The sequence below is a fragment of the Mucor mucedo genome, assembly GCF_025094135.1.
Source record: "Mucor mucedo strain NRRL 3635 chromosome Unknown EV154scaffold_16, whole genome shotgun sequence".
NCBI classification, from domain to species: domain Eukaryota; kingdom Fungi; phylum Mucoromycota; class Mucoromycetes; order Mucorales; family Mucoraceae; genus Mucor; species Mucor mucedo.
This window is the reverse complement of record NW_026252300.1, coordinates 300,393-313,752: the sequence shown is the minus strand read 5'-3', so window position 1 is coordinate 313,752 and position 13,360 is coordinate 300,393. Positions and strand designations below refer to the sequence as shown.

The following is a 13,360-nucleotide window of genomic DNA, read 5'->3' as shown; positions in this document are numbered from 1 at the left end:
AAAAGAGAAAAAAAAAACTATTGTCACTAAAACCCCAATTGTCAACATTTTGTTTGTATACTGATTCCCTTCTGTTGGAACATAAATGTGTAGCACCCGAATTTAGTTTTCGATTTTAGCCGGTCATATTACAAAGAATTTTACACCCGCTCCCTAACGATTATGCAGGTTCTGTATAATAATCATCCAGTTTTCATAAAGAGGTATGTTACGCCCATCTTTGAACAAGAATTTTGTTTATATTTCAATCACACCTCCCCAATAAAACAACTACAGCATGTAAAATGCATCGTGACGTTTTATACTGTGCAACTGATTATGTTTTTATCATATTAAAAAATAATGCTTATCTGAACATGAGTTAATTTTGCATCAAAATACGCCCCCTTTGTATTACCTAATTGATTTGTCATATGGTTAAAAAAATCAAAAAGGTTATGTAGGCACATGATTAGCATATATAGATGTGGATAACATGTCTGGGGGGACATTCACGATATTAAGTCTGCGAAGCAACCGAGGATTCTAATGTTGCCAAACTGGCGCATTGATAATGGTGTGACAAACTATACCTGTCATAGGTTATTTTCGATTAAAATTTACCGCTCTTTAAGAAAGACTACATTTACTTGTTTGCGTTATAAGGACCTCTTCAAAAAGGTGGAAGTGGTAAAGAGTTTTTTGGGACCACACAAGAAAGCCAATGAGTGCGATGTTGCTTGCACCATTCATGTCTCGATTTACTGTCGTACGTCTTGTTGGGTACAGTCTTCTTGGGCAGTTGTGATTGGTGCATGTAACAGCATCTTTAATTCTTTTCAGTCTATTTTCTCCAACTTTCACGACTTGTTTTGTGGTGACGTCAAAACATGAGCTACAAATGGTAGTCAACTTAAACCCATCTACTGCAGCGACATGACCATCAGCGACAGAATCGAATCGATTCAGAATCGGTTTTATGCTTCGCCGTGTATGCCCTGCACGAATATATGTTCCTTTTCCAGACCAGTTACCGACAAAGGAAATAATTGAACCTCGCTTCCAACTACAATAAGAAAACATATCTTTTCTTGTGTTAGAATAGTGCTTCTTGTGGTAAGTGTTTAAACGGGTTTTTCTAATGACTCTATTCTTTTTTAAGTGTTTTCCCACCGTTTTGACTATGTCTTCAGGTCTGGTAAAATCAGTAAGTTCATTGGACATAGCTTCATCTTCATCGCTTATGGGCTCTGGTTTATTGCCAACAGCTGGTTGTTCCTTATAATCATGTTTCAATATATCCATGTAGTTATTTATCAGATGTTCAATCGACAGCTTTCCTTGATTTTTTAGTGCTCGGACTTTATTATGTAGTCACATACCAGACGAGGGTATGTCTTCTGCTGACATGCGTTTTACCTCATTTCTCCTAAGCATAGCTTCAATTTTTGCTTCGACAATCGGGATCACAACTGCTGGTATCTGTTTTGATGACAGTGATGAGCGAAAGTCGTCCATACTCTTATTATGTTTTCCGTTCTTGTTTGAGAATTTCTCCTATTCTTTGGAATGTATCGTATTGGTTTCTTCTGCCATAAGCTGAAGAATTAAATCATCAAGCGTCTTTCCAAGCTTATGGGCTTTTTTTTTTTTTGGTTTTTTTTTTTTCGGATTCATGCCTTTTGACTGATACTTAAAGTGATCATTTGAATGGTCTGCCTGAATTTGTTTCATTGATAATGGCTTTTGAAAGTTGTAAGAGCATAATACGTACACTTTTTAAGGTATGAATCTTTGTGCTCCCGTATTTAAAAGCAGGACAATGTATCATCTTGATTACTATTTGGGTAAATATCTATCGGCTTAGAGCTTGTCTAGAATATCATAATTTTACAGTAATACAATTGGCATATGGCATACAATGCAATTCTACCTTCAACATAAAACTGTTTGTCTTGATTCAAATCAGAGCGCATCGAAATCGATCCCTTTTTTTCTTCGTTTAGCAAAGTGGCTATATATCTACTATTGACATAAATAAGCTTTGGATCTTATTTGCTGCGTAGGATCTTTTGCTGCGTAGGTATTTTGACAAACTTTGATACCGCGATATTTGAGAAAGGAAACCGTTCTTTCAGAACTTTTATTAAGGCTGAATTGGCAATTTCCATACGCCTCGCTAAACCTTGCTTTCATCATTTGATTTTGGGGGTCATCAGATAGATTAATATGATTGTTATTAGCCCAAAAAATTGTAAGCATATCTCCTAATGTAATGGATGGAGTAAATATCCAGAGTTGTGTTTTCAATCTAAATATGCCGCTAAACTTACCTCCTGTATATTGCTGTCCTTTTCCTGGTAAACAAAAAGGAGCGTCAACCTTTATTATATCAGATAATGTACAATCAACTCACTTAAGCCATGCTCTCTGCTCCCCTTATCGTGAGGTACTAGTCCTTTCATAGGGTCTGTTGAAGGATTACACTTGGTGTATTAGGATACGAGAGAAAAAGGGAGAAAATATAGTTTGACAACATCTCTGTATTTAGACTTGTCATCTGGTTAATGGATATGGTTTGGGCCCATCTTGTGACAGTTTGTTCTATTTTTTATATAGAATGCACTAAATTAATTTATCATAATAGGATGACTTGGTTTGATTGTCATTTATGATAATGAGCTTAGTCTCCATGATAGGTAAAAATACGATCGCTCATGTTTAAATTCAAAGCTTTTGTATCACCTAATTTTAAATTGCACTTTCTTAGAGCACTTAGTAGTGAATTGTAGCAAGTATCTGTTAGTATAGCTTAACATTACTATGCCGGCTTTTATATCCGTATGCATTTTGCGCATATCTTGTCGATTAAAACAGTCAATCAGATTTATATTTAGCGATCGGGAAGAAACACGACCAGAAACTTTAAGTCATATAACTACTGGATAGCCTTTAAAAGCAGGGATAATGAAATTAAAAATTAGTGATCGCAGCACCCCGAGACTTATCGTCAGGCCCAGATGATTGAGTAAGCCAATGTGCGTAAAATAAACATTTTTGGTGAAACATGCCTATGATGTTCCATATTTGGGAATTCATTCTCTATAATCACACACGTGAATGGTTACACATGAATACAAACATTTATCCGAGATCTGTTTGATATTCCATGTTTTAAAACATGTACTTGACTATTGTTGTCTCACTCGGAGTAACCATGGAAACTAGTTTCATGGTTATATTTTGTATCGTCGATTAGCAACTGGTTTCCAAAGTTTTTTTTAAAAATTATGTTCGGGAGCCTGAATCTGCCGGCCGGAGTAACCTTATCCTGAACACAAGAAAACCCTGTAGGCATTGTAGGCAGACAAGTAGGCATTGTAGGCATTGTAGGCAGACAAATATGCATAACGTTTTTTTTCTTTTTTTTTCGACATTAAAGTTTTATTAAATGAAAAAAAAAAAAGCTTATCTATTTTAAAAGGGGACAGAGTATATAAAAAAAGTAATATGTAAAGAAGATGCGAGAGGTGGGGGAGTATGATTATTTGATTTTAGGGTAGCTCCAGGTAACCCTATAAATTAGGTAAGGTAATAATAATATAAAAATAAAAAAGGTTTAAAGTGTCTTGGTCTTATTAAGAGCACCCTCAATCTTGTTTACATCATGAGCTTGACGTGCCATTGTTTTATGATCATCACGAAGTTCTTTGTCGTATTGTTCATTGTTAGGTTGACGATGAGAATTACCGAGAATGTCCCATAAAGTGAAATATTGACCGTAATTGTAGTTGAAGTAAACATGATGCACGAAATGGTGAGCACTGGTATTAATAATGGATGAATGAGAAATGAATTCACCTAAAAAAGTTTTGTTTGTTTATATTAGTTAAATGTCACTTTTTTTTTTCTTGATCGAGTTAATTACCATCGTGAATCATGACAGTCCAAAAGTTGACAAAGGAAAACATGCCAAGGTATAAGTACTTGTGCATAGGAACCATATAAGCGTAAATATGGTAGGGAAGAGATTGAATAAATCCGTCACAGGGGTTGAAAGCATGAGAGGCAAAAGGGGTAGGAATAACCCACTTGTGGTGAAGCTTTTAAAAATCAAACAGTTAGCAAGGTGATATTCTCTTTTGACTAGAAGTTTATAAAGCTTTACCTTGTGAAGGTACTTGTATACTTTGGGATGATGCATCCAGCGATGGAACCAGTAAATGCCACAATCAGTAAATAACAAGAATGCAGGCACAGATGCCACCAAGTACACCCAATCACCTACAGTTTGGGGCATGCCGCCATATAACATGGACTTACCCAAGACTTCACCAGTAAACAAAGGAAGTGTGAGGACTAAATATAAACAGTTGAAATTAATAACAAAGATTTGGGAGATCGATCAATTAATAACGTACGGGTCATCCAAGGAATAGCACTGAGAGCACATTCAATTTCCATACGAACTTGATTTTTAAGGAATTTGGGATGCTTCATGTAATCATGATCGAATACAATATAATAGGAAAGAGTAGCAGTAATCAAGTAAAGAGCCCAACCAAAGATACAGGTGATGGCAAACACAGAAGTGTTAATTCGCCAGAAATCGTCACGAGGCCATGAAGAGACAATTGCGCCAGTAGCATTATTTACTGCCGTATAAGAAGGCCATATTTTAGCGTAGACCGAATCAAATACGTATTGATCTGTGTAATGCAATACTGTATCCATTCTAAAATAAATTAGAGAAAATGAGAATAAAGAAGAAAGAAAGAAAAAAAAATTAAAACATCTTATAATCTGGTGCTAGTTTAATTCAAGTGCAGCTACACCTCGGAAATATCTGTGTGTCAGTCCGTACTGTTTGTCCCGCCCTTTTTTTTTCATCACACCACAAATTTAGTATTTTAGGGTTGTATTCCATTTATGTAATATGTGATTGTATAGAATACTCAGTTATCAGATTAAAAGGAGACCGAGGCACGTCATTCTATCAGCAATTAAAGTAATATGTGACAGTTTTTTCTGTCTTTTTCTCTTCTTTCCTCGCTCTTTTAAAGCCTCCACCCTTTTCTTTTTTTTTCTTCATATTAAAAAAAGATTTCATGCCGTCAATAAGTACTCCGACTGTAGAAAGTATTCAAATCTATCCCATCAAATCTTGTCACAACGTACAAGTTCAAGAATGTCAAATAGACAACTTGGGTATCCGACATGACCGTCGTTTTATGATTGTTTATGCTGACACCAATCGTTTTGTGACTCAAAGGTATATATATATATATATATATATTCAACACAAACAATTGTGTATTAAGAGAGTTGTTTTCTTAGAAAGTTTGCTTCTTTAGCTGTTGTTCGTCCCGAATATAATGAAGCAGACAATACACTCACGTTGTCTGCAAAAGAACAGGATCCTATTACTTTGCCACTCACACAAGATTTAACCAAACTGACAAAGCGAGACGTGATCCTATGGAGAAAAACTCTCACCGTTTATGATGTGGGCGACAAAGCTGCTGAATGGCTTACTCAGTTCTTAACTAACCATCGCCAACATGATTGTCAAAATAATCATAACGTTGATGACCCTATTAAAGAGACCGACCCCGTCAGCCCTGTTCGATTGGTTACACTAGATGATCCTAAAAATGGTGTGTACAGCAGACAAGCCCACGAACAATTGAAAGGTATTCATACAGCTTTTTCCGACTGGTCACCCATCTCATTTGGATTTACTTCCAGTCTACAAGAGCTTAACAAGGGCCTTGTAGAAACAGGTATCAGCAAAGGAAATCACATCCCCCTAGATCGATTTCGCAACAACATTACCATTTCGGGTACAATTCCATGGGAGGAAGATCAATGGCTCGTAGCAAAGTAAAAATACATATAGAGTCTATATAAAAGTCAAAAAACTGATATGGATAAATAGGATTGGAGAAGTTACTTTATATATTATGCAACCCATTGCTCGATGTACCGTTCCTGGTATCAATCAAGATACTGGCGTAAAGGACGATTGGGATGGTAAAGGTCCTACTGATTATCTCAGAATCAAACGTCAATTTGCTGAGCAGCCTGGAGAAGGCCGGTTCTGTTGTGATGTTGTTCCCTTGACATCAGGTAGAATTCGTGTCGGTGACAAGATCGAGGTACTTGAGCGTATTCCGCAAGAGTATAAACAAGAGCCTATGTCTGCCACTGCTTGATCCATATCTAATCACTGCTCCATGGGAAAATGAATAATAAATATTTGCTTTATATGCGTAGGACAATCTGTGACGATGAATTCTTGTCTTTTTGTCCTCCCATTGCTTACAAATACCCTTTTTTTTTCATTTTTTCACTTCTCGTTCTTACATGCCTTCTATAAATACTCCTACTGTAGAAAGTCTACATATTTATCCCATTAAGTCTTGCCATGGTGTACAGGTACAAGAATGTAAAGTAGATAACTTAGGAATCAAATATGATCGCCAGTTCATGATTATTTATGCTGATAACAATCGTTTTATTACTCAAAGGTAAGCCTGAGAAAATACGATTTAAACTGATTTTATAAATCAAAAAATGATACTTTAGAAAATACACATCTCTTGTCTTTCTTCATCCAACTTGGGACGAATCTAATAACACCTTCACTTTGTCAGCCAAAGGACAAGAACCTCTGCATTTACCATTAACACAAGATTTGGAAAAACTTTCAAAGCGAGAGGTAGATTTATGGAAATCTGACTTGACCGTATACGATATGGGGGACGAAGCTGGTGATTGGGTCACCCAATTTTTGACAAACAATCGCCATCTTGATCATTTTAATGAACCCGTTCGTCCTGTCCGACTAGTTACACTGGATGATCCTAAAAACGGGGTCTATAGTAGACAGACCCATCCTCAACTACAAGGTATTCATTCTCCTTTCACGGATTATTCCCCCATCTCCATTGGATTTACTACCAGTTTACAGGAGGTGAATAAGGGTTTGTTACAAACCGGTATTAGTCAAGGAGTTCAAATCCCTATGAATCGATTTAGAAATAATATCATTATTTCTGGTACAGTACCCTGGGAAGAGGATCAATGGCTGGTGGCAAGGTAATAAGCGACAATTGTATTTATATGACCGGCACGTTGACATGGGATAGTAATTAGGGTTGGCGAGGTTGTATTATACATTATTCAACCAACCGCACGGTGCCCAGTCCCTGGTATTGATCAAGATACAGGTGTTAAAGATGATTGGAAGGGTAAAGGCATGAACGATTATTTGAAGGTAAGCCGCTGTTTTGCCGAAGAGCCAAATGAAGGCCAATTCTGCTGTGACGCCGCTCCTTTAACTTCAGGTACAATTCATGTTGGTGACAAGATCGAGATTCTCGAAACTATCCCCCCAGAGTATAGACAGCATCCACTTGTTTCCCAACATTTTAAATAGAGTCATTTAAATCACGTCCATAAAATGGTTTTTTAAGAGGTGTTTTGTCATGTGCGGGTATGCATAAAATATTATTTAAGTGAAGTCTTGGAAAGAGAATGCCGAAAAGTCTCAAAATCCTACCCTCAACCAGCCCTTATATTGATTTAACTATTGTTTATATATTATAAGCGTAAATTAAATAATAATGCAACTACAAAGCTCTCTGAGTCTGTTTTCAACATACAATAATGATAATAATAATTGCTGTAATATGAATCACACATTTACCAAGACCCACATAATTGCCCGTCCTACAAACAAACAAACAAAAGTGCGTAATCAAACAGAATAAATATTTGTTTTATCACTAACCAGACATTACAGATCAGATAGGAAAGCACTCAACATAAATATCATTATATGTAATAACTAACAAGATGAGCTACACTGTACCATGTTCGCGTCTAAATACTAATATTTAGAATGAATTATTACAACACAGACAATAAACCAAGACAAACGCTAATAATATTCCAAAGAAGTGACATTTACAGCCCTGATCGTGTAAAAAATATATAACTTCATACCATTGATGCTTTCGGTTTTTATTCTTTATATAAGCATCTCAAGGGACACATCAGATCACAAGGTAGCTTACAGTTTGCGAAGCGGATCTATATAAAAAACGTATATTTGCTGGTCTTTGTTACCATATATTTTAAAAAAGGGATCCATTATCCATTTTTTATTGTTTCTTTAAGCAACTTAACGGGGCTACTCGGTTAAATGTATTGGAACTTGTAACTTCCATCGCTAAATAATAAAAGCCAAGTGTGGATTTTTTATTTTTGATGATTACCAGGAAACAAAAATATTTGTCACTTTATCAGTCAGGAAATTAAAACTAACAAGTCTATTTATAGTGTCTATTACCCATATCAATGGAATTGTGTCATACACTTTAAAGTACCTTTGAGAAGGCGATCCATTTTTATCAGCCTATTTGGATCCTTTCCTTTAATATGTGAGTGCTGTATATCAATAAATCAGATGTCTAACTACAGTCAAAGTCACAAATGGTATATAACAAGGGGAAGGTGTTTAGGGGTTCAATAGTGATTACTGTAGATAAAAGCGAATTCATATCGTGTCTTGAATTGATTTCAACAGCAGCGGACAAGGTATAAACCCAGAGGAAAAATTTTAGATTTAAAAACGCAGGGTGAAATAAATGAAAGACAATGGGAATATCTTTTTTTTTTTGTTTTTTTTTGCTCTAGCTTAAAACAAGTGATAATCATGAGACAGACATGATAATGTCAAATTTACACTGACTACAAACGTCCCATGCTGGGTTGAGGTGACAAAATAAAAACGCAGTCATAAAATTAAAATCTGATAAAAAAAAACTTCCTAAAAAGAAGCGGAGCGGCTCAAAAAACAAGAAAGGTCCCAGGTTTTATCAGATTCTTATTTTTTTTTTAAACTGTAAAAAAAAAAAAAAAAAAAAAAAAAAAAAAATGGATATTGCTCAGTTATTAAAAGACTGGTTTGAATCAGAGAAAGCTGAAGTGGATCCTTCACTCTTGGCCTATGTATTACTTTGTAAAATATATACCACCTTTTTCTTTCTTTCAGTTTAAATTACCATGGCGACAGAATGACTCATTTTAAATAATATAGATTCGACAAAGAATGTGACAGGACTTACGGAATTGACAAGTCATCTTGCTTCTTACTGGAAAGAGGGCGACCTGAGTTGTAGAACAAAATGTAATTATACGATACCTAAAAGATATAAACCGATTTTAATTTTCTTTTTTACATAAGGTATCGAACTTTTAGCTCAAGTAGTAACACCCAGTCAATCATATCTTGATTCTCCCACAAGTGAGTAGGCAACAAAATTAAGCAAATTTATGTATGTGCTTGTGTGTACTCATATAAACAAAAAAAGACAATGCTATTATTCAATTTGTTGGAGAACGTCTAAGTGAATCCGTTCTTGTACCTCGCTGTATCGACATTTACTTGGTCTTGATGAGCACCGACATAATTTCTACTACTGATGTCATTCAAATTTGCAATGCGTATGTACGCAATCTATGCTGGAATATTTTTTATACATATTTTTGCTGACAAATATCTTGTGTAGCTTATTCTCCAATATCAAGGTCAAGAAATTACCACAGCAAAGTCGGTACAAGATACTTAGCATACTGGGTAAAGCTTTGGAAAAGTATTCTTCCGGTAAGCACACACACACCAATAAGAAAAGGAGAGATAATGACTAAGACACAAACAAAATAGAAATCCAACGATCTAAAATCAATTTTATCGGTGGGTTTATTAACTGTATGGATGGAGAGAAGGATCCTCGTAATTTGATGCTTGCCTTTGAATTAGTAAGATCTATTATTGACCGATTTGATATCTCTCGCCATATTGAAGATCTGTTCGATGTCGTCTTTTGTTATTTCCCAATCAGCTTCGCAGCACCGCCTGCCAATGATCCGTTTAGTATCACCACCGAGGATTTAAAAGACAGCCTTCGAAGATGCTTGGCTTCCACACCTTATTTCGCCTATTACGCTACACCTCTCTTGATCGAAAAGTTAATGACAACCACAGGCAGTGCCAAAAAAGATGCTATGGAAACCATTAGTTTATGCACACCTGCCTATGGTGCACATGCTATTTTACCTCACGCCCAGGAATTATTTGATGCCCTTGTACGCGAAGTTTATCAATGTGCAGAATCCACCATGGTCGATGTGGCTTTAGAGACTATCCATAACGTGGTAGCTACATTAGGTACAGGAATCAGTATTGCTAATATCCGCGACCCAGTAGAAAAGGCTATCGATTCTTTATTGCAGCATTGTGTTCAGGAATTGAAGGAACCTGAATTGAAAAATGCAAGATCCGCTGCTTATATTTTAAGAGCGGCTGCTTCAGCTTCTGATCCCGCTTGTACTTCCGTCACACACACAGCTTTACCGATTATTTACCAGCAATACAAATCAACTGACCCATCTATTCGACAAAAGGCCATTCTAGATATTTTGACAGAACTCTTACTAGCAAGCAAACAATTATATGGATCTGTAGAAGATGTCGGATACGGTAAGTATATACGCGCACCTTTTTCTTTTCTTCTTTTTTGGGGATCACATTGCCTAACCCATATATTTATAGATCGTGATTTTCAGACGCCTTTACTCATGTATAAGCAACAAATCATCCAAATATTTATCCTTTCACTTAATGAATCGGATCCGGCAGATCTCATCCTAAGACAAACTAGTCTCAAGGGTATCCATGAAATGGTTTTGATGAAGCAATTTTTGAAGGGAGAAGAAGTAAATTTGGTCATTAACCATTTAACAAGTCAATTAATGGCAGATGATAAACAACTGGGACAGCAGGCTTTAACTACCCTTGGCGTTATCACCAAATTATACCCCACACAACTTGCTCAACTCACTTTTCCTGTACTCTTGAAAGAATTACCTTGTTCTGAAAACGCCATGACGATCTCAACAACATATCGCTATGCATTAGATGCCATCCAGCTTTTAGCTGTCACCCCAGCTGTATTCAAGATTGTCGTAAATCCACTCTTGAAAAAATTAGACTATGCATGTGGCACCATCGGTAAAAAGGAATCTTTAGTTATCAGTGTGAAAATTTATACGATTTATTTAGGCAAGGAAAATACAACCTATGCACATGACGTGGCATCTACTATACTTCATATCTATAAGGAAGCTTCGACCAAAGAACCTGAGGTTTTGACGATTGGGCAAAAGGTACTCTTACCCAGCTTGTTATTAAAGTGTATTCCAGCTGCCATGGGTGTTCCTGGCTCCTGGTATTTAGATGATAGCTTAATAGAGACTTTTGCCATGGTCGTTGCAATCACAACGCGTTTATCATCACCAAGGTAAGCAAAATTAATCAGGTTTTCATTCGGGGGTTGTATTTGACGGTTTTTTTTATGTAGTGATCAACAATTGTCTGTTAATGACGCGTTCAAGTTGTTTGTGGATCGTGAGTTTTCCAACGTTCCTTTTTCTTTTGATCAGCAATATATTCAAAATAATACATTGGGTATCTTTGATACAAACAAGGCAAGTAGGGTTTATGTCATGTTGAAAGAGGGGTGCTAATTTTAAAGGATAACAGACCAATGAATCGATTGACATTACATTATTATTTACTGCCATCGTAGGCAATTGCTGTAAAGATGTAAGTTTCCGATTATCTCATTTTTCTTTTCTTTCTACTTACATAAAAAAAAAGGTTAAATTACCCTTGGGTAGTTTACCCGCGTTTTTAGAAAATTTGATCCAAACCGCGATTAAGACAAGCTGTGACACAAGAAAGTTGGCTCTGTCGAAAATCGCAGCTTCAATTGTCAATAAATGGACCAATGGTAACATTACAGAAGAAAGAAAAGAGATTGAATATTCATTTTTTTTTTTTTTAAAAAAAATAGATCAAGTGGTGAATTGTGTAAAGAGTATATGTATTGATGGTTTGCTACCAATATTAGAAAATGAAGGTGATATCCATCATAGAAGATCCACATTTACAACACTGGTTTGGGTAAGAATAAAATTGAAATAAAGTTGGACATTAGAGATGACTAATGCAAGTTTTCATATAGATCACAAAATCACTCGTCATTCGAGGCCATCGATATGGGTTTGAGCTGCTGGACAGTATCATCAAGTTGTGTGGTTCCGCAGACGTCGGTAAAGACGCGGCAGCAAGTTTTGTCACGTTATTACACCAAGACGACTTGATTTTGTCCAAGCCATCTCATGCTACTGTATCTGTAAGTGCTTATTATTATAATTCAAGCTTCTATTGCCGTTTAACTCATGATATACTGTAGATCTTGTACAAACAAAGAGTGTTTACACATTGCTTTAAAAAGCTAATGGAGCATTCAGAGTTTAACAATATTCTTTTGCCAGGTAAAGTATACGCGTATATATATATATATATATATATATATATATATATATTTGAGCAACACCCCATTAAACTGTTTGCTAGATCTTCAAGTAAACTATCTTTTGGCCCTATCACACTTGTTGGAAAATATTCCTGTACAAGTGGCGACAAATGAAATCCACAAGGTAAACAAACGGATTAGGAACAATGAATTCTGTGCTAATAAGAAAAGAGGAAATAGTTGATGTTGCCGATCATTGTTGGGCTATCGTCACACGACATAGACTTAATAACATCCATGCTAAAGGTTGCACAAGACATTGTACCTGACGCACAAAACACAGTGGTACAACATCTAGGCTCCTTTATTCATGCGCTTTTAAGGCTGACAAGGCACCCGTCAGCAAATGTGCGACTCCTTGCCTTGGATTGTTTAAGTAGTTTATCTACCAAGGGACAACGAGACACATTAAGTCCATTCCAGCCTTCAGTGGTAAAAGAACTCTCGGTTGCTTTAGACGATAAGAAGCGTGTTGTGCGTAAAAGTGCGGTTGATTGTAGAGAAAGATGGTAAGCAACGTCATTTCATTATCCCTAGTTCTTCTTTTCCTCACCTTTTTACTTAACAATAGGTACGCGATTGGAAAATAAAATAAGAAAAGTTTACCGGATAGAACCAATATTTCGTGTTACACGTTACTAGTGTCTACCATTGGCCTTGTATCAAATTATGAATCACCCGGATAGACATTATATATATATATCACAAAAAGGGAATTATTAAAAAAAAAAAAACAATTTTGGATTCGTAATCTTTACTTTTCTTACATTAACCGTCTACATACAACAGTCCACCCCTCCTTTCTTTCTTTTTTTTTTTTTTTTTTTTTTTTTTTACTCCTGCGTTTCCCTTGTTAATAAGTCCCTTAACTAAAATATAAAACAAGGGATTACCGTGATGTCTGTTAAACCAACTTTTTTCATTTTTAATCG

At 36.0% G+C, this 13,360-nt stretch overlaps 5 protein-coding genes across 5 annotated transcripts; 3 read left to right on the top strand and 2 right to left on the bottom strand.

Moving 5' to 3' along the window:
* Positions 1-153: 153 nt before the first annotated feature.
* EV154DRAFT_478278 (uncharacterized protein) lies at positions 154-2,444 on the bottom strand (the record flags this gene model as incomplete). The annotated part of the gene is made up of 7 exons (XM_051598179.1): positions 154-218; positions 630-1,340; positions 1,362-1,536; positions 1,754-1,818; positions 1,913-1,993; positions 2,313-2,336; positions 2,396-2,444. The coding sequence occupies 7 exons, from the start codon at positions 2,442-2,444 to the stop codon at positions 154-156; spliced, it is 1,170 nt and encodes a 389-aa protein (XP_051461019.1).
* A 966-nt stretch (positions 2,445-3,410) lies between these two features.
* EV154DRAFT_459234 (uncharacterized protein) lies at positions 3,411-4,739 on the bottom strand. The gene is made up of 4 exons (XM_051597471.1): positions 4,401-4,739; positions 4,148-4,338; positions 3,908-4,082; positions 3,411-3,840 (listed from the first exon to the last, which is right to left on the bottom strand). Exons 1-4 carry the CDS (start codon positions 4,711-4,713, stop codon positions 3,599-3,601), a joined length of 921 nt encoding a protein of 306 aa, XP_051461018.1. The 5' UTR covers positions 4,714-4,739; the 3' UTR covers positions 3,411-3,598.
* A 301-nt stretch (positions 4,740-5,040) lies between these two features.
* EV154DRAFT_498288 (MOSC N-terminal beta barrel domain-containing protein) lies at positions 5,041-6,311 on the top strand. Its single transcript, XM_051600345.1, has 3 exons — positions 5,041-5,251; positions 5,317-5,862; positions 5,918-6,311. The coding sequence occupies exons 1-3, from the start codon at positions 5,088-5,090 to the stop codon at positions 6,192-6,194; spliced, it is 987 nt and encodes a 328-aa protein (XP_051461017.1). The 5' UTR covers positions 5,041-5,087; the 3' UTR covers positions 6,195-6,311.
* Positions 6,312-7,454, top strand: EV154DRAFT_498286 (uncharacterized protein). Its single transcript, XM_051600344.1, has 2 exons — positions 6,312-6,509; positions 6,568-7,454. The coding sequence occupies exons 1-2, from the start codon at positions 6,346-6,348 to the stop codon at positions 7,082-7,084; spliced, it is 681 nt and encodes a 226-aa protein (XP_051461016.1). The 5' UTR covers positions 6,312-6,345; the 3' UTR covers positions 7,085-7,454.
* A 1,420-nt stretch (positions 7,455-8,874) lies between these two features.
* EV154DRAFT_498284 (Dos2-interacting transcription regulator of RNA-Pol-II-domain-containing protein) lies at positions 8,875-13,203 on the top strand. The gene is made up of 17 exons (XM_051600343.1): positions 8,875-9,007; positions 9,086-9,175; positions 9,233-9,292; positions 9,360-9,492; positions 9,558-9,652; positions 9,713-10,528; positions 10,601-11,059; positions 11,111-11,348; positions 11,409-11,535; positions 11,591-11,653; positions 11,708-11,840; positions 11,904-12,013; positions 12,075-12,245; positions 12,306-12,387; positions 12,470-12,552; positions 12,609-12,937; positions 13,000-13,203. The coding sequence occupies exons 1-17, from the start codon at positions 8,923-8,925 to the stop codon at positions 13,016-13,018; spliced, it is 3,093 nt and encodes a 1,030-aa protein (XP_051461015.1). The 5' UTR covers positions 8,875-8,922; the 3' UTR covers positions 13,019-13,203.
* The last annotated feature ends 157 nt before the right edge of the window (positions 13,204-13,360 follow it).